Source organism: Gymnoscopelus microlampas (assembly GCF_963454915.1).
Source record: "Gymnoscopelus microlampas genome assembly, chromosome: 22".
Taxonomy (NCBI): Eukaryota; Metazoa; Chordata; class Actinopteri; order Myctophiformes; family Myctophidae; genus Gymnoscopelus; species Gymnoscopelus microlampas.
The window spans coordinates 13,373,509-13,401,039 of record NC_139959.1 but is presented as its reverse complement, the minus strand read 5'-3'; the positions used below and the strand labels follow the sequence as shown (position 1 = coordinate 13,401,039).

Here is a 27,531-nt window from a genome sequence, read left to right as displayed (position 1 = left end):
ATTGATCCGCAATTGGCTGTCGTAGAATGGTCACGGTCCGGTCAACCAATAAGCTCATCGTAACCAAGCCGATGGCCCCTCCCCTTAATCAGTCCAACAAGTGCACAGTGATGCTGTGACTGTCTGTGGTTCAACCTGCCAAGAAGCACTTCTTACTACTGGAGCATCAACGGACTCATCCGGGGTGTTTTCAACTATTTCCAGACACTTAAATGTGTTTACATTTTTTTTTCTGTTATCGCAAAAAAGAGCTTCTTCCGTTCGGTCAAGCAGTTTTCTTTTCTTTTAGCGTAGGGAGGGATTTAATTTAGTAGAAGCTGCAACAAGTGGACTTTTCGCTAGCTGTAGTGGCTACAGTGTAGCCCCTGTGTTTGAAAAGTAGCCATTTGTCTCGAGATGTTGCGAGGTAGTTGGCATGGTAGCGGCTAAACCGCAGCTTTGTTTTACTCCCTCCTGACAACATGGTTTCTAATGTGAGCGTCGATCAGTTCAACCTTTGGACTCTTCAGAGAAAAAACTCAGCCTTGTTCCAAATCGTCTGGTTGACCATCATGGTGGTCAGCCAACAACAAAACCAGCTGCTGTGTTGATGTGAAACATCAAAAAGGACAACCCCGACTATGAGCAGGGTAAGCTAAGCACCATTGTGTAGTGGTGTAAAGTAATTAAGTACATTTACTCAAGTACTGTTCTGAAGTAAAATTTGTAGGTGTTTTTTTTACTTTACTGGAGTATTTCCAATTTTCAGTAGTTTTAACTTCTACTCCACTACAAGGCAAATAGTATACGTTTACTCCACTACAATTATTTGAAAACTTTACACGAGTTGCTTTGTATATTTTGATATTTTTTTTTATACGAAACATGCATTAGCCAATTCAGCCCTGTTTACATTTCGGCCATTTGAAAATACCCGACCTACAAGCTCACAGCTTGTAGGTCTGCTTGTAGGTCTGCTATTTTCAAAAGATTTATCACACATTTTACACATTTGAAAATTTGTGAAATGGGACATTCTGCATAATGAGCACTTTCTACTTTTGATACTTTAAGTTCATTTTGATTCCAATACTTTTGTATTTTGAATTCCGAACTTGTAACAGAATATTTCTACATTGCAGTATTGGTACTTCTCCCACCACTGTCATTATGTGCCATAGTACCCATTAAACAACACATGAATGTGATCACATTTTCATAAGGGTTAATAACAGTACGATGTCTTGTTTATTTTTACTTTTCGGCTTTGTTTTGCCGTTTTTACATCACAATAGTACAGGGTTTCTTGCCTGTTGTGTGCTTTGGGAAACAGAACCAAAGGGGGCTATTGTGGTGCATTACAGCCTTGGTTGTTATAGTGATGTGATTGTGGGAGATGCCAGGCAGCAGTGGTGTAAAGTAACTAGGTACATTTACTCAAGTACTGTACTTATGTCCAATTTCGAGATATTTTTTACTTTACTGGAGTATTTCCAATTGTCAGTACTTTAACTTCAACTCCACTACATCTCAGAGGCAAATATTATACTTTTATTCCACTCCAATATTGGAAAACTTTATTTATAGTTACTTAGAAGATTTTGATTATTATTACAAGACATACACTAACCACTTCAATCCTATTTACATTTTGGCCATTTGAAAATTGCACATCTACAAGTTCACAATGCATCGTGATGCAACGCATTGTGAACTTGTAGATCTGCTATTTTCAAAAGATTTGTATACATCTGAAACTCGATGAGTACTTTCTATTTTTGATGCTTTTAACTTGTAACAGAGTATATCTACATTGCAGTATTGCTACTTTTACTTAAGTAACACCTTCTCCATCACTGGGGAGATGCCAGGCAGTGAGATGGTGAAGGAAGGGGTGGGGGCCTCCTCAGCAACTACAAAGAGCTTTATGGGCAAAGCAAGTTCATTAATGCACAAATAAGTAAGCAGTTCCCCCTCCCTAGTTCATTGCCAGCTTAAAAACAACTACACTGTAATCCTCTTTACAGCTGCTTGTTTGCAAGGCATATAGTTAATTCTGGTCATGCTGTAATAAACACCCATTTTGGGGGAAGTTTGCAGTCATCCATACAGTGCTTGTTTTGCGTGAACCTGTTTTTACAGCTCCCCTGCCATCAAACTAGGGAGTTAAATTCTATTTCTAAAAGTATGACATGTGTGTGGTATATCCTCCTGTTGCATGTATTACAATTTACAGCAGACTGAGAGTTCCATAAGAAGGTTACACTGCTTGTGTTCTAAAGATTCAGCATCAACGCCTCCTACATAGTAGTAACTCAGCAGGTATAATACTTTTCATGGCACCATTCCATAGTTGATGCAGGCAAGTCGAGCAAATGGGAGACCATTCAGTTTTACACATCAGATGAGGAAATTAAGGAGAGTTTTGTGTTCTGTAGGTTATAAACCATTTTTCCTCACAAAGTCTGCTCCCTATAAATCATTTTTTTACACTCAGTTGGCAAAATTGTAACTGTATGCCTATAACCTTGTAACCTGGCCCATAAGATAAACCTTCGTTAATAGCTGGAGGGAAATCAAGGGGTCATAGCAGCAACAGCAGTGACAAAGAAACACAGGAGAGATAGGGTTGTCACGATAAAACAATATGTTGTATAACTTAAATATACAAAGAAATGACATGTTTAAAAAACGTTATACTTTCACATTTTTAAAGAATTGTGGAAATAGCGAATCTACAAGCTTGTAGATCTCCGTTTTTTGCCATGTTTAAAATAATGTTTGAATATGTATGAACATGTTTCTAGATGTTAATTATTGCATATGATTATTATGCAAAATAATTGCGACTATCTCAAATACTTGCAATTAGACGATTATGTAATAATTGTGACGGGCCTAAAAGAAAGGTACAGATAAAAGTGTGATGAGACTCAGAGCATATAAAACATGCATACAATGTTTTATTGCTTATGAGCCACAAGGCCCATAAGCAGTTATCCCTGTACATTTAAATATGCTGTGTCAGATTGGTGGAATAAGTTGTATAATGCAGGTAGAACAGTCTAGTTGAGTGCTGTACTGCGGTTAGGTTGTTGTCAACTTGGCCTAATAATGTTTTGTCCTGGCTAAACTCTGTACACTGTGGTGCGGTGTTGGATTTCTAGGTGGCTGTTTCTATGACAAACCACAGCAGATCAGGTGGGTGAGTTAGCGGGTGCCTTGGTGCAAATGGTTGACACTCCCAGGCTTTGGCGTATACCGGTACTTCCCATGATCTATGGAGGGGTGTGGCCCCAGTCTCTGTCTTCGTTCATCAAATTATAAGGAACTAGGTCACAGCCACAATATGAGACTTCTGGAGTAGCCTACAGCTAGTCAGAGAGGTCACCTGAGCTAGTTGCACTTTGCAAAACCTATTTCCGATTTTTGAGCAATCCAGCTGTATTAGAACATTGTTGGCTTGAAATCATCCCTTTGCCAGACTTGTGGCTACTTTAGTGAACTACCTTCAATAAAATAGATTATAATCACTACAGTACATTAATATGGTAGAAATAGTTGGCAATAGCTTAAGGTGGCATTTAGCCCAGATCACCTTCCATTTGTCAACACAGTGCTTGTCAAATGCACATCTTGGTGCCTCCTGTGGGAAAACACTGCAGTTCTTCTTATAATAGATCTTTTTGTCAGTCTCTCAGTCAGTGTGGCTGAATAGCCTAGTTGTCTCTCTGATTAGGCTATAATGTGTGGATGAAACAAGTCCCGAACTCAGACTGGTAAAGCTTTGGTAATCTGATTAGTACTGGTAGGGAAGAAGACAAGGCTACACACACACAGTCACACACAGTCTCTCACACACACACACACACACACACACACACACACACACACACACACACACACACACACACACACACACACACACACACACACACGCACACACACGCACACACACGCACACACACGCACACAGACGCACACAGACAGACACACTCCCCTCAAACTCTCGGCTGGTCTTGCTGCTGGACTCGGGACATTCAGTCTCCTGAAATTTCTCCTCAGACCACCCGGCCTCAGTCTTGGCCGAGGGAAAGGCTGCATAAAAGTTACGTTTTCGGAAATGTGGGAAAAATAGATATGAATGTTGATTCAGATATCTGAAAGTGTGTTTGATTTATCTTGCCAGACAGTGAAACTTCAAAGGTGGATCCCATCCACTTGGAAAACAAGATAAACCATTTTCTGTTAAACTTTTCCTGAAGTATTCCTACTAATCTACACACACACACACTGATTGACTTTGTCACTGACCAGTCCCCTCTGTGGAATATTTGGGAAGCATTTTGCTGGAAATCACCTGAAAAGCTGTCTTCCTTTCTATAAAGACTGATGGGCAACTAGTAAACTAACCACTTACAAAGGAATGGCAGAGGTGCTTCAGGGTGTCTCACAGCTAAGCCAGAGAATTGAAAGTGCTTCCCTTCATACTCCCTGTCTGGCTGACTTTTTTCTTGTTTTAAAATTTCAGTTCATTTTGACCCTAATTAGTTTTTATCCTAGCCTGAAGCAGGACATACTACTTTAGAGGTGAACCAGGGGCGGGAGTTAACAAATCATTATGCATTTATGACCTCTTACATAAGAGCCTGACTTTTCCACACAAACGGGAAGGGAGAGAGAAAGGGATTGAGATAGAATGCCTTCCTCTCTGCTCTTGTCTTCATGTGTTTGTGAAGGGTGCATGTTTGCATATGCATGTGCCTATATGCGCAATGCATGCATGTTTTATCCGGTGGGAAAGGATGTCCTAAAGCATTGTGTTTATGAGACGTGTGTTTATGCAAGGCATGCTTTTGGCTATTTTCTGCCCATGTGTTTGTGTATCCATGCACGCAGGTCTGTCCTGGTCTCCGGGAGTCTAATCTACAGCTGGCTCCAGCTGGCTGCCATGCGGGGGGGTGCTCCTCCCTGAGCTCTTAATTAACTGTGAACCAGGGAGCACCAATCCACAACTCAGCACTGAGCTGGCTCTGCACTGTAAACTATATTACTACGTTAATAAACAGATTCTTACAGGTCTTCAGAGGTCTACAGGTAAAAAATACCACACTAGTCTAGTCTTGCAATGCAATTGAGCTGTGCTGTGGTAATGCTTGAATTGAAAAAAAGATAACATCACAGTGATTGGAGAGCAGAGCTAAAAGGATTACCTAGAGCACCTAAAATGTATTGAAGTCATGGCTAAATAAAATATTGGCAAGGCAGAGACTGAGCCTCCTGTGAAATGGAATAACCCACCTATGCGTTCTGGCTCCTTGCTATCAACACTGCAAAGTGTTGTGGATGCCAACTGGCCTGTGACAGTTGGTGCCTCATGGGGGGTGGGGGGTGGAGGGGGGGGGGTTGCATAGAGGTGGTAGAAAAGCTGATAAGATGAAGAGGAGTTTTTGCAAAACAAAACACGAGACACCTAACTCTGTAGAAATGCTTCCCCCCCGCACTTTCCTCACGGACGATACACCGAACAATTGATCAAGTCTCCATTCTCCTTTTTTCCATTCACCATGTTTTTTTTTTCCAGGGGCAGAGGAGGAAAGGACAACAACACAATTGAGGATAGCTTTGAAAACAGCACATTGTTTTGTGAGGGGGTGTTCACTGTCCGTCAGCAGCAGTGCTTGGCAGCGGTAGCTCTGTGTTTACATAAGTGTTCAGTGTGATGGAGTGAGCTGGTTGGAATGACAGCAGACTCCAGAGGCACTTGGACAGAGAAAGCCCATCTGTTGCTGCAGAGCAGGCGAGGAGACTGACTGGAGACCACCCCCCTTCCCCCGACGCTTCCCCCAACAATAGAATGAGCAATGCTGTGTTCATACTGCTAAAAAAATAAAACAAATGTTTTACACAAGGCTGCGTCATACCAGAGAAACGGCACATGAGCACAAGGTTATGTTCTATGGACTGCGCTGATTCTAACAAAGACTAGTAAGCTAACTTATTTATTTGCTTCCACTGAACACATGTACGATTCTCTAGTTTTTAGAAAATGGAAAAGACTGGCCAATTAAACAAACTAACAAATATATAGTTACATAGAAATATATTGTATGATTGTTGTGTAGGCCTAATTGTTAAATATGTTTTGAAGATCTTCAGCAAGGTTATAGATATATGACATGGATATGGTGCCCAGCCTCAGCCAATATTGGCACACATCCTCCTGGGCACCAACCAAAACCTTTAAACCCAGATAAGACATTGTCTGGAAAAAGCATGCAAAGTTGGAAACGGAATACGGGTAAGTAGGATCCCCATATATTCAGTCTGTCCCAGGCCACTGCTGCAGGCTACCAGCATAATGGAGTTCAACGGTGCTGCTGCCCAGGAGGTCTGCATTCAAAGAGAAGCAGGGAGTCCAGGGACCACTCAAAAACCTCAACCTCCCCACCTTGCCATCACCTCACCATCGACGTAATCTGGAGAAAACCGGGCAATTTATTGCATCAATCACAATGGATTAGCGAGTCTCATTGCTTAGTCATGCTCACAACCCCCACATCCACTCACATCAAAGACTCAGCTGCATTATCCGCCGCCCTGCTACACACACGCACGCACGCACGCACAGCTCAGTGCAGTGCGACCCCTGCCTGGGCCTCAACTCTCCTTGGACTTAGAAATACTGCACCAAGGAGAAATGCACTCTGTGTTCTCACAGTTTGAAACATGGCCTTCTCCCGCTGCTCCCACACATTCTGAGGGATGCTCCCTTTCAGCACCCCAGCGCAATTATAAACAAACAAGAACTTGTATCATGATAACATAGTGTATACGTGGAACAGCTCAGCTCCATGCTCATTGCTCACACACAAAACAACATGCACGTTGTTCTCAAATGTCCCTGTAAAACATGCTTTTTACACACTTGCATGATCTTTTTCTGAGGAATGCACTGTAGTATTACTGTGACGATCTCAATCTTCCACTCGTAGATCAGTTTCAAAATAAATTCCTGTCTTTCAGATCCGACTTTCATTCACTGAGTCAAATAAGTTTGGACATGGTGACGTAGGAATAGGGACATTTGGGCTAAACTATTTCAGGTGGTGTGAATTTAAGCGTGTCTTAATTGTAGTTGGTACTCAAACTCAACTTTATTGTTGTTTATTGTTTAACTGTATTTGCTGTATGTAGTCAAATATACAGCAAGTACACCTATTCAGTATTCCTCAGTCTATTGTGCTTGATATCAAACATTAAAATGTCTGTACTGTATACAATCAGCGTAAGGGTGGACAGGTCATTGTACATGTGGGTGCAAATACTGGGTTGTCTACAGCTGCTCCCTCAAAAGGTGTCTAAGTCAAGCCGTTTGGTCACACTGGCCAGGTATGCTAACATTAATCTGTTCTCTTGACCGCCATGTACAGCAGCCTAGCCTGCTCTCACTGTTGTTCTCTAGTGCGGTCTGTATACTAGTAGTCAGGGCTCCAAAAATACCACTGTGTTCTTTTCTAATACAGTGGTTCTCAAACTAGGGTCCGAGGCGAGCACCTCCAGGGGTCCTTGAGCTGGTTCCAGGTGGTCCCCAGCTAAATGATATTTCATGTAATTTAGCCCGGGTCTGTGGCCTAATGTATACCAATCTGGCGATCCTCGAAATTAAAAACTTCGAGAACCATTGTACTAATGAATCTATATACATTGCCTTTGCAGGCGGACCAAACGGAGGGAACTTTGACCACCATCGAAGACTCCGTCCCTTGCCTTCGCAGCCCCAAAGGCGACCCACCCCTTCAGCCCCGGAGTCGACCCCTCAGCGACATCTACCCCTTCCAGAGCCATGCTGAGAGGACTGCAGCCCCCTCCCTGCTGTCTGGCTGTGTTACCCAGATACAGCCAGTCACCTCAGATCCTCATTCAGAGGAGAGCAGGCTCAATGGCATCAACTCCTCGGCCTGGTCCAGCCCTGTAATAGGCCAACCTGATGATAAGCCCCAGCCGTCACGGATAATGAGGCTCTTCTCTAACCCCAAGAAGTGTCCTGTCCTTGGGCACAGTCCAAGTACGGACAGTCCCTCCCCCCTCCAGGGCTCACATGGTTCTGGCGGCCCCCAGGCCTGGCCGGGCCTTTCAGGACTTGCTGTCATGGACTCCTTCAAGAAGCTGCGCTCCTCTGTGCTCCAGGGAATCCAGAGCAGAGGAACAGCCAATCATGATGAAGAGTGTACTCCTACAACCAATCAGCAACTAGCTAATGGCTTGATCATGAGCAATCAAGGCAGCGGGCCAGGCCTTGCGGCTAACAGCTTGACATTTTCAGAGGGATGCACTGTGTCTAACGGCCATCAGTTTGCTGTGACGAGCCAGTATGGCTCTGATTATGAGGACTGTGATGTCGAGGATGTGGAAGATGAGGAAGAAAATGGTCTTCAGAGAAACATTCGGTTCAATAGGAGTATCAGGCGAGCTTTCGGAGCGGGACGAATCACTTTACTCGACACGGGTCAGGGGAGACGAGGGGGAAACAACAAGGATGTGGTCGTGCGCAGCGAGAAGCGAGCTGAAGGGTCAGGGTCAGAGGTGGATTCGCGTGCAGAGGGTGTAAATGTGAATACAAATGTGAAGGTGATGCGCAGACTGAGCAAGAGTGCAGAAAACCTAAACCTTTTCAAGACATCTTTCAGACGCAAAGCCCCTTCACCCAGTCCTACGTCACCCGGGCCAGACTCCCCAGAGACCAGCAGACCCAACAGGACCCTAAGCCTCCAGAGGACGGCCAGTGCCTCATCAGTGGACGTACGGGGACGCAGCAGTGTCCCACGTTGTAAGAGCCCTCTGAAGGCCAAGGGCCAGATGCTGAAGCTCATGGGCAGCATGACGGACATCACCAGCCGGAGGCGGCACAGCCGCTCCCCGGGCCCTTCCCCCACGTCTCCACTGTCACCCCTCAGCCGTCTCCACGACGACTATTCCCGCCGACTGCCTTGCCTGCCCGCCAGTGAGCGGCAGCGTCGGCCCTCACCCGCCCGAACTCGGAGTGCCGGGGAGAGCACGGACAGGAGGCAGCCACAAATTGAATACACCCCTGTGCTCCACCCACCGCCTGACTCTGTCTTCGGCCCGGTCCAGCACCAGGTTCATATAAGTACTGTCTCTGTGGAGAACGCAGAGGGGAAAGAACAGGCTTCACTCACTGTCTCTTCTTATGATGCTTTGGCTGTAACTTCAACAAGCTGCTACACACTGACCGCAGAATACCATTCACCTCCACTCAACCTCATTGAACCTTCTGGAAGCAAAGACCAGACAAACGTCACGTCACAACCAAAGGAGGTAAGCAGTCAGTGCCAGTGAACCAGGTAAGGGTGGCACCCTCCTGAAAAAACATAGTGTCCCTTGTGTAACAAGGAAGTCATCCTGATGCACCGGTCTTGTATGAAAACAGCCCGTTTTTATTGTTTAGTGATGAAGGTTATGTCCTGCAGCTGAATGAAGCTTGCAAGGAACTGTGTCTTTATATCATACTAATAATTGTTATTATAAATGTGTCTAAAATGTCTCCAAAAACAGTTTGCACAACACGTAAGAAATTTTAAATGGTAAAATTCCACATCAATCAAATAAAACAATACAATACATAAATCAACTATAAAGTGGCTTGCACAGTAAATCGTAAAGAAAAATGGGCCAAGTGAAAAAAACGGTGTTGAAAATAAAAGCTAAACAAAGACAGAAGCGCTCGAGTGGTAAAGTGCCTGCCTGCCACCGCGGAGGCTGGGGGTTCGAATCCTACAGTGTACGAACACAATTGGCCCGTGTTTGGGGAAGGGAAGCCGGGGCGGGATGTTGATATTTGTGATTGCACATACTCTTATGGGCTGGGACGGCACCTGTCGGCAAGGAGTGTTGGGCGAGTGGAGTAGGACGGAGGCTCTACGTCCTCCCAGTGGGGGCTCCTTTTTTTCAGTTCAGTTCAGTATGTTTATTTCCAGCTCTTTTGGACAACAAAAAAAATACATATATACAAGTGCATTAGTGCAAATTGAAAAAGGCATAATCACAAGAAAAAAGGGGGTCCAAGGCACAAGTTCGTATACATCGTACACTGGAGAAGCATAATGCTTATCGAGCCCTACCCCTGGCTCAGTTTGCAAAAGGAAAATATATAAGAAATAAGGTACAGTGTTTGCAACACAATTTAAATGAAAAGAATAATATATGTATAAAATATATGATATACTGTAAATATATACATAATTTATGTTATATTTACATTAATTGATACAGCACACTCACGCTCAAAACTCTCTCACGTGAGAGTCACTCACTGGTAGGTGAGTCTGTAGGATACAACAGCAGTGTCATCAACACAGAAATGTGTGTGGGGAGGAATTCATAACAAAATTGGGGGAGAAAAAGGGGGGAAAAAGCAAAAAAAACTAAAAGAAAAGCTAAACAAAGGAAGAGTACAGTAAATGAAACCAGCTGTCCTTCTTTCAAGGCTGAAACAGCACTGCCTTTAATCAGCCAAGGACAAGACAGTAGAAGTGAAGACTCACGAGGTCATAGGTTTTGTGTGAGTGAAGACTCACGAGGTCATAGGTTGTGTCTCATCTGTGTGAAGTAACAATGGGGAGAAGTCAATAAAAAGATCAGATGTCTTGCCTTATCACCTCGAGCAGGAAGGATCATCAGTGAATTATTACTCGACGCAATGCCATCGACCCTTGCCTCGCCCCGGGAAACTGAACTTAGCACCTCCTGGCTGGGAGTAGTGATTTTTTTTTTATGAAGTGATCTTTGAATGTGTCAAAACTCCAACATTTTCCATGATAAGGTCATGTGCAGACGTAGGGGTGTTCGATATTGTGATAACTATCGTCGAGACGATAGAATGTCCCCACGATATGCATTTTCAGAGATATCGTATCTATCGTCATAAAGTGAGTCACTCAGTCAGAGAGTGTGCACTCACATTCTATGATTTGCAGTTCTATACCTTAATTTATACTTCTGCAGTACGACGGTTTCGTTCGCCAAAAATAGCAGATCTACAAGCTAACAACGCGTCTCGACCGCACGTCCGGACCGCATTGATTGCTTGAAGATCTGTTGTGTTCGTCACACATGCTCCCAAAGTCCACGCCCCCTTTCTTCTTGGCAGCGAGTGGACCGTCGTACTTGTTATTGTTAGTCTGCACAACAGCAGTAATGGACGGAGAGTCAGGCTCACCGACACGGTGCAAACTAAAGTTAATTGCAAAGTTTGCAATGTTCGAACGTCACTCGATATAACTTTTAACCAAACGCGGGTGAAACAGCGAAGATGTCACCGCTGCCCACAGAGTGCACGCACGCAAATGGATCGACGGACCTCGCGTATCGATTACAAACAATTCGTACCTCGCGCTCGCTTACAAAAGCTTATCAACACCATGAATTAACATTAGCTGGATGCATATCAATGATCCATTGTGTGGCCTGCTAGTCTACTGTTACTAGGTAGGTAGGTGTAATAGGCTACTGTCAGCAGTGTTGGAAAAAGTACTTAAGTAAAAGTATCAGTACTGCAATGCAGAAATACTCACAAGCTCACAACGGGTCGCAAAGCGACGCCTTGTGAGCTTGTAGATCGGCTATTTTCAAATAGCCGAAGTATATAGGGATAAAGTGGTTAATGCGTGTTTTGTAATAATACAAATCTACAAAGTAACTCAATTGTAGTGGAGTAAAAGAACAATATTTGCCTCTGAGATGTAGTGGAGTAGAAGTAAAAGTACTGAAAATTTAAGATAATCCGGTAAAGTGAAAATTCCTCAAATTTGTACTTAGTTACATTCCACCACTGACTGTCAGATGTTCTGTCTGAAGCAGTCTGTTACACTACTAACTCACCATCAAGCAGCCTACACTGAATGTCACATGATACAACAGCTGAATAAAAGGAATAGATTATCTATCTATCAGCAGTATAAAAACTAATATTATATCTATATCTATCTATCTATCTATCTATCAGCATAAACACTAATATTATATCTACATATATCTATCTATCTATATATCAGCAGCATACAAACTAATATTATATCTACATATATCTATCTATCTATCTATCTATCTATCAGCATACAAACTAATATTATATCTACATCTATCTATCTATCTATCTATCAGCATAAAAACTAATAATATATCTACATATATCTATATCTATCTATCTATCTATCAGCATAAAAACTAATATTATATCTATATCTATCTATCTATCTATCTGATCAGCATAAAAAACTAATATTATATCTATCTATCTATCTATCTATCTATCTATCTATATCTATCTATCTGATCAGCATAAAAAACTAATATTATATCTATCTATCTATCTATCTGATCAGCATAAAAAACTAATATTATATATATCTATCTATCTATCTATCTATCTATCTATCTATCTATCTGATCAGCATAAAAAACTAATATTATATATATCTATCTATCTATCTATCTATCTATCTGATCAGCATAAAAAAATAATATTATATCTATCTATCTATCTATCAGCATAACAGCTAATATTATATCTACATATATCTATCTATCTATCTATCTATCAGCATACAAACTAATATTATATCTATCTATCTATCTATCTGATCAGCATAAAAACTAATATTATATCTATCTATCTATCTATCTGATCAGCATAAAAAACTAATATTATATCTATCTATCTATCTATCTATCTATCTATCTGATCAGCATAAAAAACTAATATTATATCTATCTATTTATCTATCTATCTATCTATCTGATCAGCATAAAAAACTAATATTATATCTATCTATCTATCTATCTATCTGATCAGCATAAAACTAATATTATATCTATCTATCTATCTATCTGATCAGCATAAAAACTAATATTATATCTATCTATCTATCTATCTATCTATCTATCTGATCAGCATAAAAACTAATATTATATCTATCTATCTATCTATCTGATCAGCATAAAAAACTAATATTATATCTATCTATCTATCAGCATACAAACTAATATTATATCTATCTATCTATCAGCATAAAAACTAATATTATATCTACATATATCTATCTATCAGCATAAAAACGAATATTATATCCATCTATCTATCTATCTGTATGTAGCCTGTTAGTCTGTCTGTGAACACATTAATTAATAAGATATGATGATTCATTATATTATATAATATAATGATTATACGTGCCCCATGATCATATCTTATAAAAATGTTATAATCATATAAGATAATTAATCATCATATATGCTATTAATAATCATAAAATAATAATACTCCTAAAAACGAACATAAAAAAAGATATGGTGATATATATCGTCTATCGTGATATTTCTTGAAAAATATCGTGATAGTTTTTTTTTCAATATCGAACACCCCTATGCAGACGTGATATTTGAACTGTGCCAAGCTCCGGTGCCAGAAAACAGGAGCCGAGAGACTGCAACAGTTCGAGCAATACACCGGTCCAAAGGTCCCCACGAGGGCTGCAACTATCGATTATGTCATTGCCGATTATTCTGTTTTCTTTTAGATTAATCGATAAGAGCTTTAAAAAATATATATCATATATTTTTTATATATACATATCAACGAATCGATGTGAAAGATTACACTTAAAATAAAAAATATTGACTAAATTGATTAGTCTGATTAACCACTTTAGCTCTATTTTATACTTCGTCGTACAACGGTGTCACACAAAAATTGCTGATCTATAACAAGCTCACAGCGCATTACAATGCGACTCATGGTGCGCTTGTAGAACGTCTATTTTAGCTATTTAAATTATATTATGGAATTACTTAATAATTTGATTCCCCCCCTCTTAATATATGTTTTTTAATTGTAATAATCTGACTACGCAAAGGAAGCATGAGGTCTAGTCAATGAACAAAAAGGTCAATTGTAACAGACTTTTGCAGAGAGAACAGTGTAGTCGTAGTGCAACCAAACATGAGAACAAGTGACCAAGATATAGCTGCACATTAAACTAGCATCAAGAAAGGATACAAGGAGAGTGATGTGCTAGGGGGTGAGGTGGAGTCTGAAGAGGCAAGTCTTCAGACTACGGCGGAAAATTGGGAGTGAGCCTGCAGTTATGACGAACTTTTTTTACAATCACTTAAATGTATTAGTTTGATTAGCTGTTGCACTCCCCACCAGTGTCAATGAAATCAATCAACAACAGTAACTTCAATCTTCGCGCCTTTTGACTGCCCTCCCCCCCTTCTGTCATCCTGTGTCATAAACATTTGTTGTGACTTCTGCTACAGCAGGGTCACATTGTGCTGAGGCCAGTGGTACTGTTTTACCTTCCACATTGAAGGAGCTGCCCAGGGTTAATAATTACACCTTGTTTATGATTAGCAGCCCTTGCGCAAAGCTTCCAGCTCCATATTCCCGGTTGCTGTGGCAGGTTAGGCAGCTATCAGTAAGTAAGTACCATGCAATCCCCCCCCCCCTCCTGTTCCCCCTCCTCTCTCCACTGTCTGTCTTCACTCCCCTCCCCTCCCTCCCTGTGGTGGTGGCAGCCCGGCGTCCGCTGGGTCAAAGTCCGATAACAACGCGTACTAGGCCCAGGATAGCTGGAGCAATACAAGACCGTACAGGCAGAATTGTAAACATATATTTATAGATGGATGGATTTGGATCGATGCCCAGCCATAGCCAGACTCTGATTAAAAAGATCAATGGAGGAAATACTGTTTGTTTGCATTCAAACTAAGGATTTAAAGAAAGCGGGTCTTGGCTTTCAGGAGACGGGCCTGTGTGTTTGTATGTGAGTGCGGGTATATTTCACAATGGTGCTGGGCCACTGTGTGCCTTTTCAGTGCATATGCAGGGGACCGGACCCAGAGCAAGAGAACCAGGAGGTGAGGTTTCAGCCTGATATCATTGGCTAACTAAACAATTTAGAAAACTCTTTCAGATGAGTAACTATTTGCCAATATTTGACCATTTAGCCATACAATAGATGTATCATACTGTATGTACACAATACACATACAGAATGATACTGTATCACTAAACGAAGGAAGTATTTTTTCGTATTTCTCTTGATAACCCTTTGGCGTCAGTTGTGTGTTGAGTGTTTGGGCAATCACTGTTTGAATAGTTGAATACTTTCACATGATTTGTGCCAGGCTTTCAGTGAGAATCGTGATACGGTTCCTTGAAACTTTACTCCTTAATGTAGCATTTTCGTTTTGCCTTCAAAGACAGTTGTACTAACTTTGAAGGCACTTCAAACACTAAATCTTTGGCTCTGTTTCTGATTAACATATTATGTTCACAGACTTTCTGTCCTACAGCCTGTAAATCTCCGGACCATTGCAGGTTGTTGAATGGGGGAAGAGTGATAAATTGGCCTCATTGACCTGTGAACTTTGACCTTTTGTCCCCCCCCTTGCTCTCCAGGCGACATCTGACCACAACACACAAGAGGCGCTTCTCCATGCCGAGGCAGGCGGCAGCACCCCTCCCCTCTCGCCGGTATCATCCACAGAGTCATCCTCATCCCCTGGAGAGGCATCCACCTCTTCCACTGAATCGACGCCGTCCGCCAACCCCAGACGGAGGGCGGCGAGAGCACGGCCTCGGCCAATCTCTGCCTACGGCCAGCTGGTGTCAAGGAAAGTCCCCATCCCAGAGGAAGAGGCAGAGCTGCATCCGGATGAAAGAATTACAAACGGAACGTCCTGTCGAGACTACAATAGCAATGACAGTTGTGCGAGTGGAGACAGCCCTGACGGCCGCGGCGTCAACGGGGACCTTCAGAGCAGAAAGCAGCGGCCCGTCTCAGTGATAGGAGGAGAGGAGCTGTTCTCCTCCCCCGGCACTGAGGAGAAGGAGCCCCGCCTTCCCTCAGTAAGCTAAAGCTCTCTGAACAAACACTTCATGATTTGATCTCAATGTCTGGACATGAAACATACATCCATGCTTTGTGGTGGTAGTATTTAGAGTACAGAACTACTTAAAGAAGTAGTTTAGGTTGTGATGTAAACATGGGGGTGGGATTTGTGATGACTAAATTGGGAAATGGCTCAGTTGTTCAAAGAAAAGACAGACAAGAGTGGGTTGTGCACAGATCTGTGCGAAGTAATGAATATGCTATTTGATTTATTTAATCCAAATTGGCATGCAGGCTGAATAGAATAAACTGACATTGCCTCCTATAGAGTGCACTTCCAAAAGCGTTTTCACTTCTAACCATAGCAGGTGCCACAAATATGAAATGTTGAACCCTATGTCATAGAAACAATATTTTTCCTTGCGGATTCTTCTGGTCTCAATGCCTGAAACCCACAACTTGTATTGGAGCAAACCCTCAGTTTGAATTATCTTGTATTACTTTTAATAGATCTCAGCCTAATAGTGTCCTCAGCCTATCAGAATGCTTGTTACATTCCAAAATATCTGCCTAAGTCATCTCTTTGACTTTGGCAGTGATTTCGTAGGCTGAGCTCGTAGGCAATAATGCACAGTGAATCAGCAATGTTCGGAGAGTAGAGTTAGTCAGATAAAATGTGTCCAAAATATGACTTAGGCAGCTATGAGGCTAACAGTACATAGCTCCGAACCTTCAGTATGATACGCATTGTTGAACTACTGGAGACACTTAATAAAGTAACACTGGACTGCAGGGAGCTACATCAGTGACTCCTTACTGTTGGTTATTGTACTGTAACTTAATAAAAACCAACATTAAGGAGATCCACAAGTTCACAACATGGGTTATAGGGTTAGGGTTTGTGAGCTTGTAGATTTGGTACTTATGGAATATAAGTTGCATCTGTACCGAATTTCGGTACCAAACCCTATCCCTGCCCTGATATGTGTTACCAGTCTGGCCCTGCACAAACATAATTGACACAAAACATTAACGATCAGACATTATCATAGTCATTCCCCCCTTTGGAATGACATGTCATGCACAATGCCAAAACAGTGTCATCACATCATGCACCGCACAGACACATCCATAGAGGGAGGTCGGGCTGTGTCTCCTTGCAGAGATTTACGCTCCACTGAGCGCATCTTTCTAGTAATTTATATCTTGTGTATAACAGAAAATGTCGTCGTAGAAATTATGCCATGTAAAAGTAACGGAAGTGAATAGGCTGATTTGGGTAATTGTGATCCCTGTGTGATACCGGCCTGACGCCTCCAAAAAAGTCCTTTGCATTGTAAACAACGATAGATAAAGATAATACTACAGTCAATGTGGACAAATACACCTCCAGGGCATGCTAGTGCGTGGTAGGGATGCTTTTTACTGTCCAATTACCACATGTAGTCCAGAATAATTCATCAGCCATTATCATCTCATGCAGAAGTAAGTCTGTGCTGAATAGGTTGTTTATGTGACGGTGAGTCATCATAGCACTCATGGATTAAAGTCCTTAGTCACCACGACTGATTGCAGTCATTTGGACTCCATAGAAGCCAGCATGTCTTCTATGGCAGGGGTTCCCAAAGTTGGGGTCGCGGGACACTGACGGTGGGGTCGCAAATTTATTTTGGGTCATAAATTCTTTTTTCAACAGAATGGATGAAATACAATCTAAAAATGATTACAAATAGTACATTTTACCATTTTAATACAATACATTACAAATGTGCACCGAACGTGCAAGTTTATGTGCATAAATTACCTACAGGGTTAGGTGGGGTCGCGAGTCAATGGCCGCATTATTTTGGGTTCGCGGGCTGAAAAGTTTGGGAACCCATGTTCTATGGAAGCATGTCGCACACCGAAAATAGCCGATCTACAAGCTCACGTAAGCTTTTAGATCGTCTATTTTCGGTTATTAGTTAAAGATGAAAGAGTATTTGATGTGGTCAAACTAGCAATAGAAATACATACTCAATCTTCCAGAAAACCCTATTCTAGGATATTTCATTAAAGCAAAGGTTAAAGCCTCAATCTGCAACTGGTTGGCTGTATGGCTATCAAAACATAATTTTACATATTGTGCTAATTGTTTATGAAACTGAGTTGTTAGGGCTCCTTTCACGCTGTTTCACAAATTGCAGATCTAGGACTTGGCCTAACAACATTTTTTTAGTCGTGAGATTTTATTTTGCTATAATCCACAACTCTTAACCTAAATCCCACAATGGTTTCTCTCCTCTCCCCCCTGCAGCCCCTGTCGCGGCCCCCAGTTCCTTCCCACCAGGTGCCCCCCTACAGAGCCGTGTCTGCCAGGTTCCGCCCCTCCACCCTCTCCCAGAGCACCCCCATCGGACTGGACCGTCTCGGACGACACAAGATCCACAGAGTCCTCAGCGGTAAGAACCAGGGGATTGTGTTTAGCGGGGGAAAAACAAGCAGACACGGGTTCACAAGCTTATTAAGTCTCAGGGATAGTAGTGAGTCTGGGAATGTTGATGTGCGTGTCTCAGGAAAACGCAAGAACAGACCCGGGTCTGTGACCACGTTGATTTCGCAGATGTTTTTGTTTTGTCAACAGGTAATGCTAGATTTGCACACCGCGTTACCCATGTATTCTGTCTTCTGTGCATTGCAGATGACGCCTCTGAGAGCTTGGCGGCGTTCGAGGACAGCGTGAGCGAGGAGGACGGCAGCTTTGATGAGCTCAGTGATGGTACACCCTACCTGCAGTCAGGGGTGGAGCTCCCCATGCTCAACGAGGTGAGTCAGCTTGGTGGAATTAACACCATCCCACCGCGTTGCCTGGCTTCCTGACAACAGCTGAACCATGGCAAACATGGGTTGGATCTGCTGGGATGTAAACATTTTGTCCTCACTCTAATCCCAGTGCGTGTGTAGGCCTGTCACAATTATTACATAATCATCGAATTGCATTTTTTTTTAGATATTCGCAATTATTTTAGCATAATCGTCAATCGTTTCCATGTTGGTTCACACGTTTTCAAATATTTAAAAAAGCAGAAATAGCAGATCTACATACAAGCTTGTAGATCAGCTATTTCTACAAATTATTAAATATGTCAATAATTTCTTTGTATGTTTAATTTATTTGTCATATCTACCCTGTGCAATTTTTGATTACGAAGGCTAAAAGGCAAACAGAAATTAAATGTGTATTCATATGTTCAATGCCAAACATACAATTAAATCGTTAAATTGCAATTATTTGAGTGACAATTAATCGACGCCCTATGCGTATGTGTGAGCAGTCAGTCACAAAAAAAGTGTTTGTTTGTGTGTTGTGAAGATGCACTGGGCTGTTGCTTTGTCAGGTCTGCTACTAGCAGAACAGGCAACTACTGCGGTGTCCCAGATGTAATCTTGTATGTTACACATGGGCTTGCCTGGCATGTAATAATGTTGTTTGTGTGTGTGTGTGTGGGGATCAGTGGATAAGCGCTGGTCACACGGTGTACGCTGAGGCCCTCTGGGATCATGTGTCCATGGAGGAGCAGGAGTTGGCCTTCAAGGCAGGGGACGTCATCCGCGTCTTGGATGCCTCTCACAAGGACTGGTGGTGGGGCAGGGGTGTCGACAGGGAGGCCTGGTTCCCCTCCACCTTTGTCAGGGTAAGTGGACTTCCTGACCTGCGTGTCTAAAGCATGTTTGCTCTCCCACCACAAAGCCAAAGGGCTACAAACTGGCTTTGCTCCAAACATGCCCCGTTAACCCTCTTTAATACTGTGTGTAGAGGGGTTTGGTAGTTCAGAGGTTTGGCTGGTTTCTGTGGCGACCGCTGCTGATTGGCAGTTGAGTCTTAATTAGGCTGGCTGTGGTAACCACGGTGAGGCCAGTTGATTGGCAGATGGACATCTGCTGTGCTGTGTGTAATTGCTCAGTGCTGTTGACCGACCAGGAGTTGGTTAAATTGCACATGGTGGTGTTGTCATAGTGATGTGGAACATTTCTTGGGCCATCATAGTTTTACTAGTTAACTTGCCGGCCTTTTTGAAATTCCATTCATATCTTTTAACGGCAATGTGTATTTTACAATTTTCTGTTTATGAAAATGGTCCCTTATCTCACTTTGTTGTTTTTGAAGTGATATAAATTATTGCAAATAGAGCAACATTTAGCAAATAGATGTGTATGTGCTCATGATTTAGACTACCGTGGTGGGAGCTTTATCTGAAGGTTTATCTGTGATCCCAGTTCCCACTGTGGGTGTGGTGTGTTCACATGCATGTGTGTTTGTCTGTACACAGCTGCGTGTGAACCAGGAGGACTCGAGTGGGGAGAGCGTGGAGAGCATCGCGGACCAGGAGGAGCCGGCCCCCAGGGACACGCACAGCAGCCAGCACAAGGAGCAGATGAGGACCAATGTGGTCCAAGAGATTATGAACACTGAGCGAATCTACATCAAGCACCTAAGAGACATCTGTGAGGTACTGGAGCTAGGTTCTATGTTCCCAACTTACCTTAGGGTTAGGTAGGACCACATCACTCTTGGCACTGCAACATTCTTAGTGTTAATTTAACTGTAGTGGGTTGATTATTAACACAGAGAATTTTGCACTGTGCATTGTAGGGATGTCAGCTGTTATTTGGTTAGTCATTTATTTAATAATATCTGAATATGCTTATTGATTAATTTGCATAATAAGTGTTGTTGTGGCTGATAGCAATCCCCAATAAATTGATCAGCCGGCAGGCTGGGAGATGTGTGCTGTGTGACGCGCAAACCGAAAGGACTCGCGTTCAAACGAAAGCTCAAGTTCAAAATGTTTTAATTCAGTGACGCCAATTACAATACAAGTTTCCAATAAATATGTATAATAAATGTGTGCAAAGAATTAAGTTTAACGGTGAGCAAAATGTGGTCAACAAAAAATCTCTCTCCCAGCTCACCCTACCCCCACGGTCAAACCAGCCTCAAGGTGAGCAGGTGAGGACCATTACTTGTAACCTGCTGGAGGCCACCCACAGAGACACTCCCACCAGCACAGTGCCAATGCGGTGCCTACATCTATCACACATCAATAATCCAATCCAGTGCACAAATACAAATGTAAAACCCCACTTGGCCCCTACAATAAGTGCTAATAGAGGATATGCGTGTGACATCATCATCAAACCTGGAAGTTATGCAGGAATGCCTACTGAGTGTCAAAAAAATACTTTCTGGCCTTGACAGCCCATGCATCCAAACAGAAAAGTCATATCTGATTGCATTAAACAACATTAAACAATGTTAAACTAATTTTGCATGTTTCTTTGCCACTCGATTTGCCACTCGATGTGCCATTCATGCGCATATCCTCTATTTACTCACAGGGTGCTAGTTCAGAGAGAGATCAAGAGTGAGCAAAAGTTTAGCTCAGTTTGGGGCCATTTCACAAAGATAGACAAAGTTGCATAAAAGCTTTGCAAACCGGTGCTAAGATAAAACGGCAGCAGCACAAGCAACATGCTAATCGCTTGAAATATAATCAGCTGTGTGTCCAAGCGATCTATTGCGCATAGATGGGGACACAGAGAAGAATGTGAAGAACTGCTCCTGCTCCTACTTCTGAGGAAAATGGGCAAATAAACAGTGGAAAGCTACTTGAGAGAGGTTTCCCCACTCCTGGAAATGAATCCATTAGAATGGAACGCTCCCCCAGACTGGCTACCTTAACCATTATGCTATCTGCTATCTGTCTGTGGTCGTGCCAACAGACTGCAGTGCGCACTAGATTGACACCAAAACATGTTGGCATGTTGATCTTCCTTTAATAAAAATATGTAGACTAACCTACAAGTGGACAGTAACCTGGGTTGGGTCAAGCTGTGCGCTTGCCTACCGCATTTGAGCTGCGAAGATTAAGACACACTTATAATTAAAGTAGCCTAAATGAATGTCTAGTGTACATTCATTCTGTGTAGATGTATTTTGCATTTCGAGTTGGGTATGTGGGTCATCATTACTGTATTTCAGCCTTAGGCACACTGTTATTTTAATTAAAAATAATGATGTCGGACTATCCGATTGCAAAACGATCTGTTAGTGACATCCCTAGTGTATGGAACATTTGCTGTCAACTTTTCCTGTGTGCTTTTCTACTTTGTGTAGAATACACACATCCATTCACCCAAGACTAATTTGATTTACAGTAGGACTTATTTGCGCGACTGCAAAGGTGAAACTGAAGTGTGGGTGGAGGCACAACATCTGCTTTATTTTCGATGGATTTTCTGCGCTTTTCAATCATGTACAGACTGTCAGGTTAATTGTGTGAGCCAAAATTCTGTCTCAAGAGACTAATCATTACTCACCCCAATAATGAAATGTAGGTAATGTTGAAGAGTTGAGTCTTCCTTTTACATTAACACTATAAGAAATGCTTAAACTTGGAAATGAGTAAATAAATCAAATTTACATCATCAGTCTTGAAGGCATCGGGTCCTACATGCTTACCCTTTGGTGGCACCTGTTGGCCAGCAGCTGAACTGTTTCCAGGCGTCCTGTCAGTGTTGATGTACTATGAAAGGCAGTGGTGTAAAGTAACTAAGTACATTTACTCAAGTACCGTACTTAAGTACAATTTTGAGGTATTTTTTACTTTACTGGAGTATTCCCAATTTTCAGTACTTTTACTTCTACTCCACTACATCTCAGAGGCAAATATTGTACTTTACTCCACCACAATTATTTGAAAACTTTAGTTACTAGTTACTTTGCAGATATAAATGATTACATTATAAAATTCCGGACTTTTACTTGTAACAGAGTGCGTCTACATTGCAGTATTGATACTTTTACTTAAGTAAAACATTTGAGTACTTTTTCCACCACTGATAAAAAGCGTTGCTCTTCTCTATCCAGGGTTATATCCGCCAGTGTCGTAAACACCCCACCATGTTCACTGAAGAGCAGCTCAAGACCATCTTCAGCAACATAGAGGACATCTACCGCTTCCAGAGGCTGTTCCTCCGTGACCTGGAGAAGAAATACAACAAAGATCAACCACATCTGAGCGAGATAGGCTCTTGCTTTCTTTTGCAGGTAATGGATCTAAACACACATGCACAAACACTGAACATTCACTCACTCATCAAACTCTCACTTGGGCAGTGATGGAAGAAGTATTCACATGTTTTTTTTTTTACTTAAAGACGGGGTGCCGTGATTTTCAGTCACCCCCCCCCCCCCCCAAAACAGCAAAATATCGTATCATTTGACTTTGTATCGAATCGTTTTGCAAAGCAAATAATCATTTTTATCAATACTAAGTACTTTTAAGAAGAAAAAAGAGAAAGAGGGCTTTATATCCAGTATCCAGGCATTTATTTTTCACACAAGATTCTTTGGGTAAATAAATAGTTACTATATCGATTTTAAATCATTGAATCGAATCGTATAGTTCTAAATGACCTGTCCTGTATCGTTCATGTATCATATCGACTAAATCACTGAATCGAAACGTATCGTATCGTTCTAAATTAACCTGTATCGACAACCAAGTATCGTGATACGTATCGAATCGTTGTTAAAGCGTATCATTGCACCCCTAATACAAATGCTTTGAAAATAGCCAAAGTGTATATATGGGGTGGATTGGTTCATTTATGTTTTGTAATAATAATCAAAATCTATAAGTAACTAATAACTAAAGTTTTCAAATAGCTGTAGTGGGATAAAAGTACAATATTTGTCTGTAAGATGTAGTGGAGTAGAAGTAAAAGTATGGAAAATGTATATTCTAGTAAAAGTACCTCAAACTTTTACTTCAATACAGCACTTGAGTAAAGGTACTTGGCACCGCACTTGGGTATCTTGCTCATTCATTTATTCACACAACAGATTCAGTATCACTTACTCACCACTGAATTATTCCCTCTGTCTCTCTCTGGGTCAGGGCGAGGGCTTCTCCATCTACTCGGACTACTGCAACACCCACCCAGCAGCGTGTGCTGAGCTTCAGCGCCTGATGAAGCTGGGACGTTACAAGCACTTCTTCGAGGCGTGCCGGCTCCTCCAGCAGATGATTGACATCTCCATTGCCGGCTTCCTACTCACACCGGTTCAGAAGATCTGTAAATACCCCCTTCAGCTCGGAGAGCTACTCAAGTACACCCCCAAGGACCACAGGTAAGAACACCCTGTTTCACATTCAGTTTCTAACGACAACCAACCTACAAACTTTAAAGTCTGTCCACCAGGGGCGTCACGGCCATTCACTGTGCGTTCGACGCGACACCCTCACTCTCACAGATCCGTGATTTCATACCCCCTACTTTTTGAAAAAATATATTTTTTAAAATATTTTTTTTAATTTTTTTTTTATAATAAATCGGTAAAATCAGGCAAAAATAAGAATTAAATAACCTAACCCTAGAACCGAAATAAAGTAACCAAAACAACGGAAAACAACTAACAAAATCCGCCCAAAAAAACATTTTTTTTTTAAATACAAAATTTGTTTACATTTGACAGTTACAAATTTTCGCTTGAAAAAAATGATATGCAAAGATTTGCAAAAAATAGCAGATCTATTTTTTCGAAAATAGCAGATCTACAAGCTTATAGCGCGGCACTCGGTGCCGGCTATGAGCTTGTATATCTGCTATTTTTGAATAGCCAAAGTATAAAATAAGGGGTATAGTCCACCGAAAGTCCATCCCCCCCCACCTTCTGAGAGCCTGTGACGTCCCTGCTGTCAACCTTCTATTTCTATTACGTCATGAATCCCTGCTGTGCTGTACTTGCATGCTAACATGGTCTCTCCGTTGTATTAGTGACTACAGTGGAGTGAGCAACGCGTATGAGGCTATGAAGAACGTGGCCAGTCTGATTAATGAGGGGAAGAGGAGGCTGGAGAGTGTTGATGCCATCGCTCACTGGCAGGTGGCCATTCTGCACTGGGAGGTGATGTTAACCACCTTGTTATTAATCACGCTCAAAAGAACAATGTGTTACTCCATATAAGTGGATTACTTACTGTTAACTTGTGTACTTGTTCTGCCACAGGGAGCTGATGCCCTGGAGCGCAGCTCGGAGCTGATCCACTCCGGCGAGCTGACGCGGGTTGTCCGACAAGGCAAGGCGCAGCAGCGCCACTTCTTCCTGTTCGACCACCAGCTCGTATTCTGCAAGAAGGACATCCTGCGCAGGGACCTATTCCACTACCGCGGCCGGCTGGACATGGACCAGACCGAGGTGGTGGAGCAGGCTGACGGCCGGGACCCGGACATGGGCCTGAGTCTGAGGAACGCCCTGCGCCTCCGCAATGCCTCCACCCTGGAGACTCTGTGTGTGCTCTCCTGCCGGAAGGCACAGGACAAGCAGCGGTGGCTGCAGGCCTTTGCCAAGGAGAGACGCAGGGTACAGGAGGATCAGGAGATGGGTGAGTGTTAAAACATGGGCTCCTATCGCTGGGGCCATTCAGTGGTATTGCATTTATGGAATCCAGAATGACCGTAGCACACCACTCCTAATTAGTAGAGCAGATAATAAGAAGAATCGTTCATTTTGTGATACAAGCATTAAATTCGGCATGAACATTCTTCTGGGTCAACTTTAGAAACCGGGCCATCCAAAAATCCAATATGGTGGTCATTTTTCAAGATGGCCGCCAAATCAACAAGTCATGTCTATATTTCTTTCACATTTTAGGAAACATTTCACCTAGACGGATGGATGGATGGATGGATAGATTGATAGATTATCTCAATGGGCAAGGCCATGAGTTTTGGAGGGGGTTTTGTTCTGCCATGGGGTGGACGAGAAATGGTGTATGTATAATCCTAAAGGAAGAGTATATCAACAGGTTGAGTTGAAGAGAAGGACAGAGTGATGAGCATGAGTATTTGTGTCCGGGCAACTCAGTTGGTAGAGCTCTCTCCTTTGGACCACAAGGTCATGGGTTCGATCCCAGTCTGTTTGAAAATGTTCAAAAACATACTATGGGCAAAGATATGCTGAAAAGCAAAATTTGTAACGTCAAGTTTTCTTTCTATATTGGATTTACAATTTACGCTACTACAAAGACGAAACTGAAGTCGGGGGGAGGCGGATATCTGCTTTACATCCTTGAACCTTTTCAGCTGCATTTGAACAAATTTGCAACAAAAAGCATTCAGATGCTTTTTGTTGCATATACTATATAGCGAAAGCGTTTGAAAATTGTGTGAGACTAGAATGGGTTCAATGTAGGTAGAGGACAAATTCTGGGTATGTGCAGATTTACTTAAAGGGGGTGTAAGTGATTATAGTTTAAATACGTTTTAAATAGCTCTTCATTCCAATAGCAATAATTGCTACGGTATACAATGTTTGTTCAGTAACAATGGTCTCTCTTTAGTAAAGACATAAAATACATTTTCAGGTTGGGATACCAATTTCATCCAATCAGGAGAGAGAACTCAGGATAAAAGAAACATTGGATGGAATTGGATGTGATGAAACTGGAATTAAACTATAAAATTTAAGCTGATGATAAATGGGTGCTCTCTCCTTATTGAATGAAATTCAAAATATTTTCTGTTTATTTAAGAGCTGGAGAGACAGGGACACTATATAACGATGATTAGTCAGAAAATAGAGCTTTAACTTTTTAACTAAACTTTTTGTTTTAACTCAAAAAAGATCACTTACGGCACCTTTAATTAATAAACTATACTTAACAGTTGACTTGTTTTTCTTTCTCTCTTCTCTTGTGACAGGGATAGAGATCAGTGAAGAGCAAAGAAAAAAGGCTATTTTTAATGCCAGAAAGGCCAAACAAGGGAAGATCAAGAGTAAGTAACCACAGTTAAGTCCTGTCATCTTTGTTTTAATTGTCATGATTTGAAATAATCTACCTCTACCTTCTCTCTTAGCCACTGGGTTCTCTGATACTCTCCCGCCCCACCACCAAAACCTTCACCCGCTTCACCAACGTCACGTCACCGTGCCAACCAGTGTGCCTGAGCAGCAGGTGTTCTCATTGGCCGAGCCCCCGAAGCGAAAGCCCTCCCACCTGTGGTACACCTTCACCCGCAGCACCTTTTTCAGGAAATGAGACTTATTCTTTCCCCTCTTGATCCCTGTTCTGTGAATGTGTGTAAACCTCACCCCCAAACCGTCCTCCTGAAGACTCAAAGATCACTTTGTTGTTTTTGTTTTGTTCTTTAAACCTACTTGTGAATGTGTGTCTCATGTTTTATTTTGTGCTTTATGTGTCTCTTAATGTATGTCTGTTTATTCAATGTTGAAGTTCAGTGCCTGCAACTTGGGAGGGACACCCTAAAAAGTGTTAAAATACTGACTCCCTCCATATTGTGGGTGTTAACGATGCTGCTCATTATACCCCCACCCTGTCTTATGCCAGCTGAAACTTTTTTTTATGTTAATTAATTATGACAACTATGTATTTTCTGCTTTAAATTTTGAGTACTTATGTTTTTTGTTTGTTTTCACTAAGGCTGGAACCTTTTTTTTTGTTTAAGTGTCGGCTCTGAGCACAAATTGGCCAGAGGAGCAGTCTGTCAGCTGTCACACTCACTTCCTGTTAACACTGTAAATAAAAGTCTTGTACAAAAGGACCAAATTATAAAGTGTTTTTGAAGA

General features: G+C 42.0%; 1 protein-coding gene across 1 annotated transcript; it reads left to right on the top strand.

Moving 5' to 3' along the window:
• Nucleotides 1-134: 134 nt before the first annotated feature.
• Nucleotides 135-27,498, top strand: spata13 (spermatogenesis associated 13). The gene is made up of 13 exons (XM_084049113.1): nt 135-629; nt 7,699-9,318; nt 15,464-15,913; nt 18,193-18,337; nt 18,577-18,701; nt 19,391-19,570; nt 20,207-20,386; nt 22,807-22,986; nt 23,840-24,072; nt 24,720-24,849; nt 24,952-25,327; nt 26,646-26,720; nt 26,802-27,498. The coding sequence occupies exons 1-13, from the start codon at nt 621-623 to the stop codon at nt 26,981-26,983; spliced, it is 3,885 nt and encodes a 1,294-aa protein (XP_083905239.1). The 5' UTR covers nt 135-620; the 3' UTR covers nt 26,984-27,498.
• Nucleotides 27,499-27,531: the final 33 nt, after the last annotated feature.

Bases quoted from the DNA above. Each gene is read 5' to 3' on its own strand.
- spata13 (XM_084049113.1), top strand. The intron at 18,338-18,576 runs GTAAGAACCAGG...TGTGCATTGCAG, and splicing joins GATCCACAGAGTCCTCAGCG to ATGACGCCTCTGAGAGCTTG. The intron at 18,702-19,390 runs GTGAGTCAGCTT...TGTGGGGATCAG, and splicing joins AGCTCCCCATGCTCAACGAG to TGGATAAGCGCTGGTCACAC.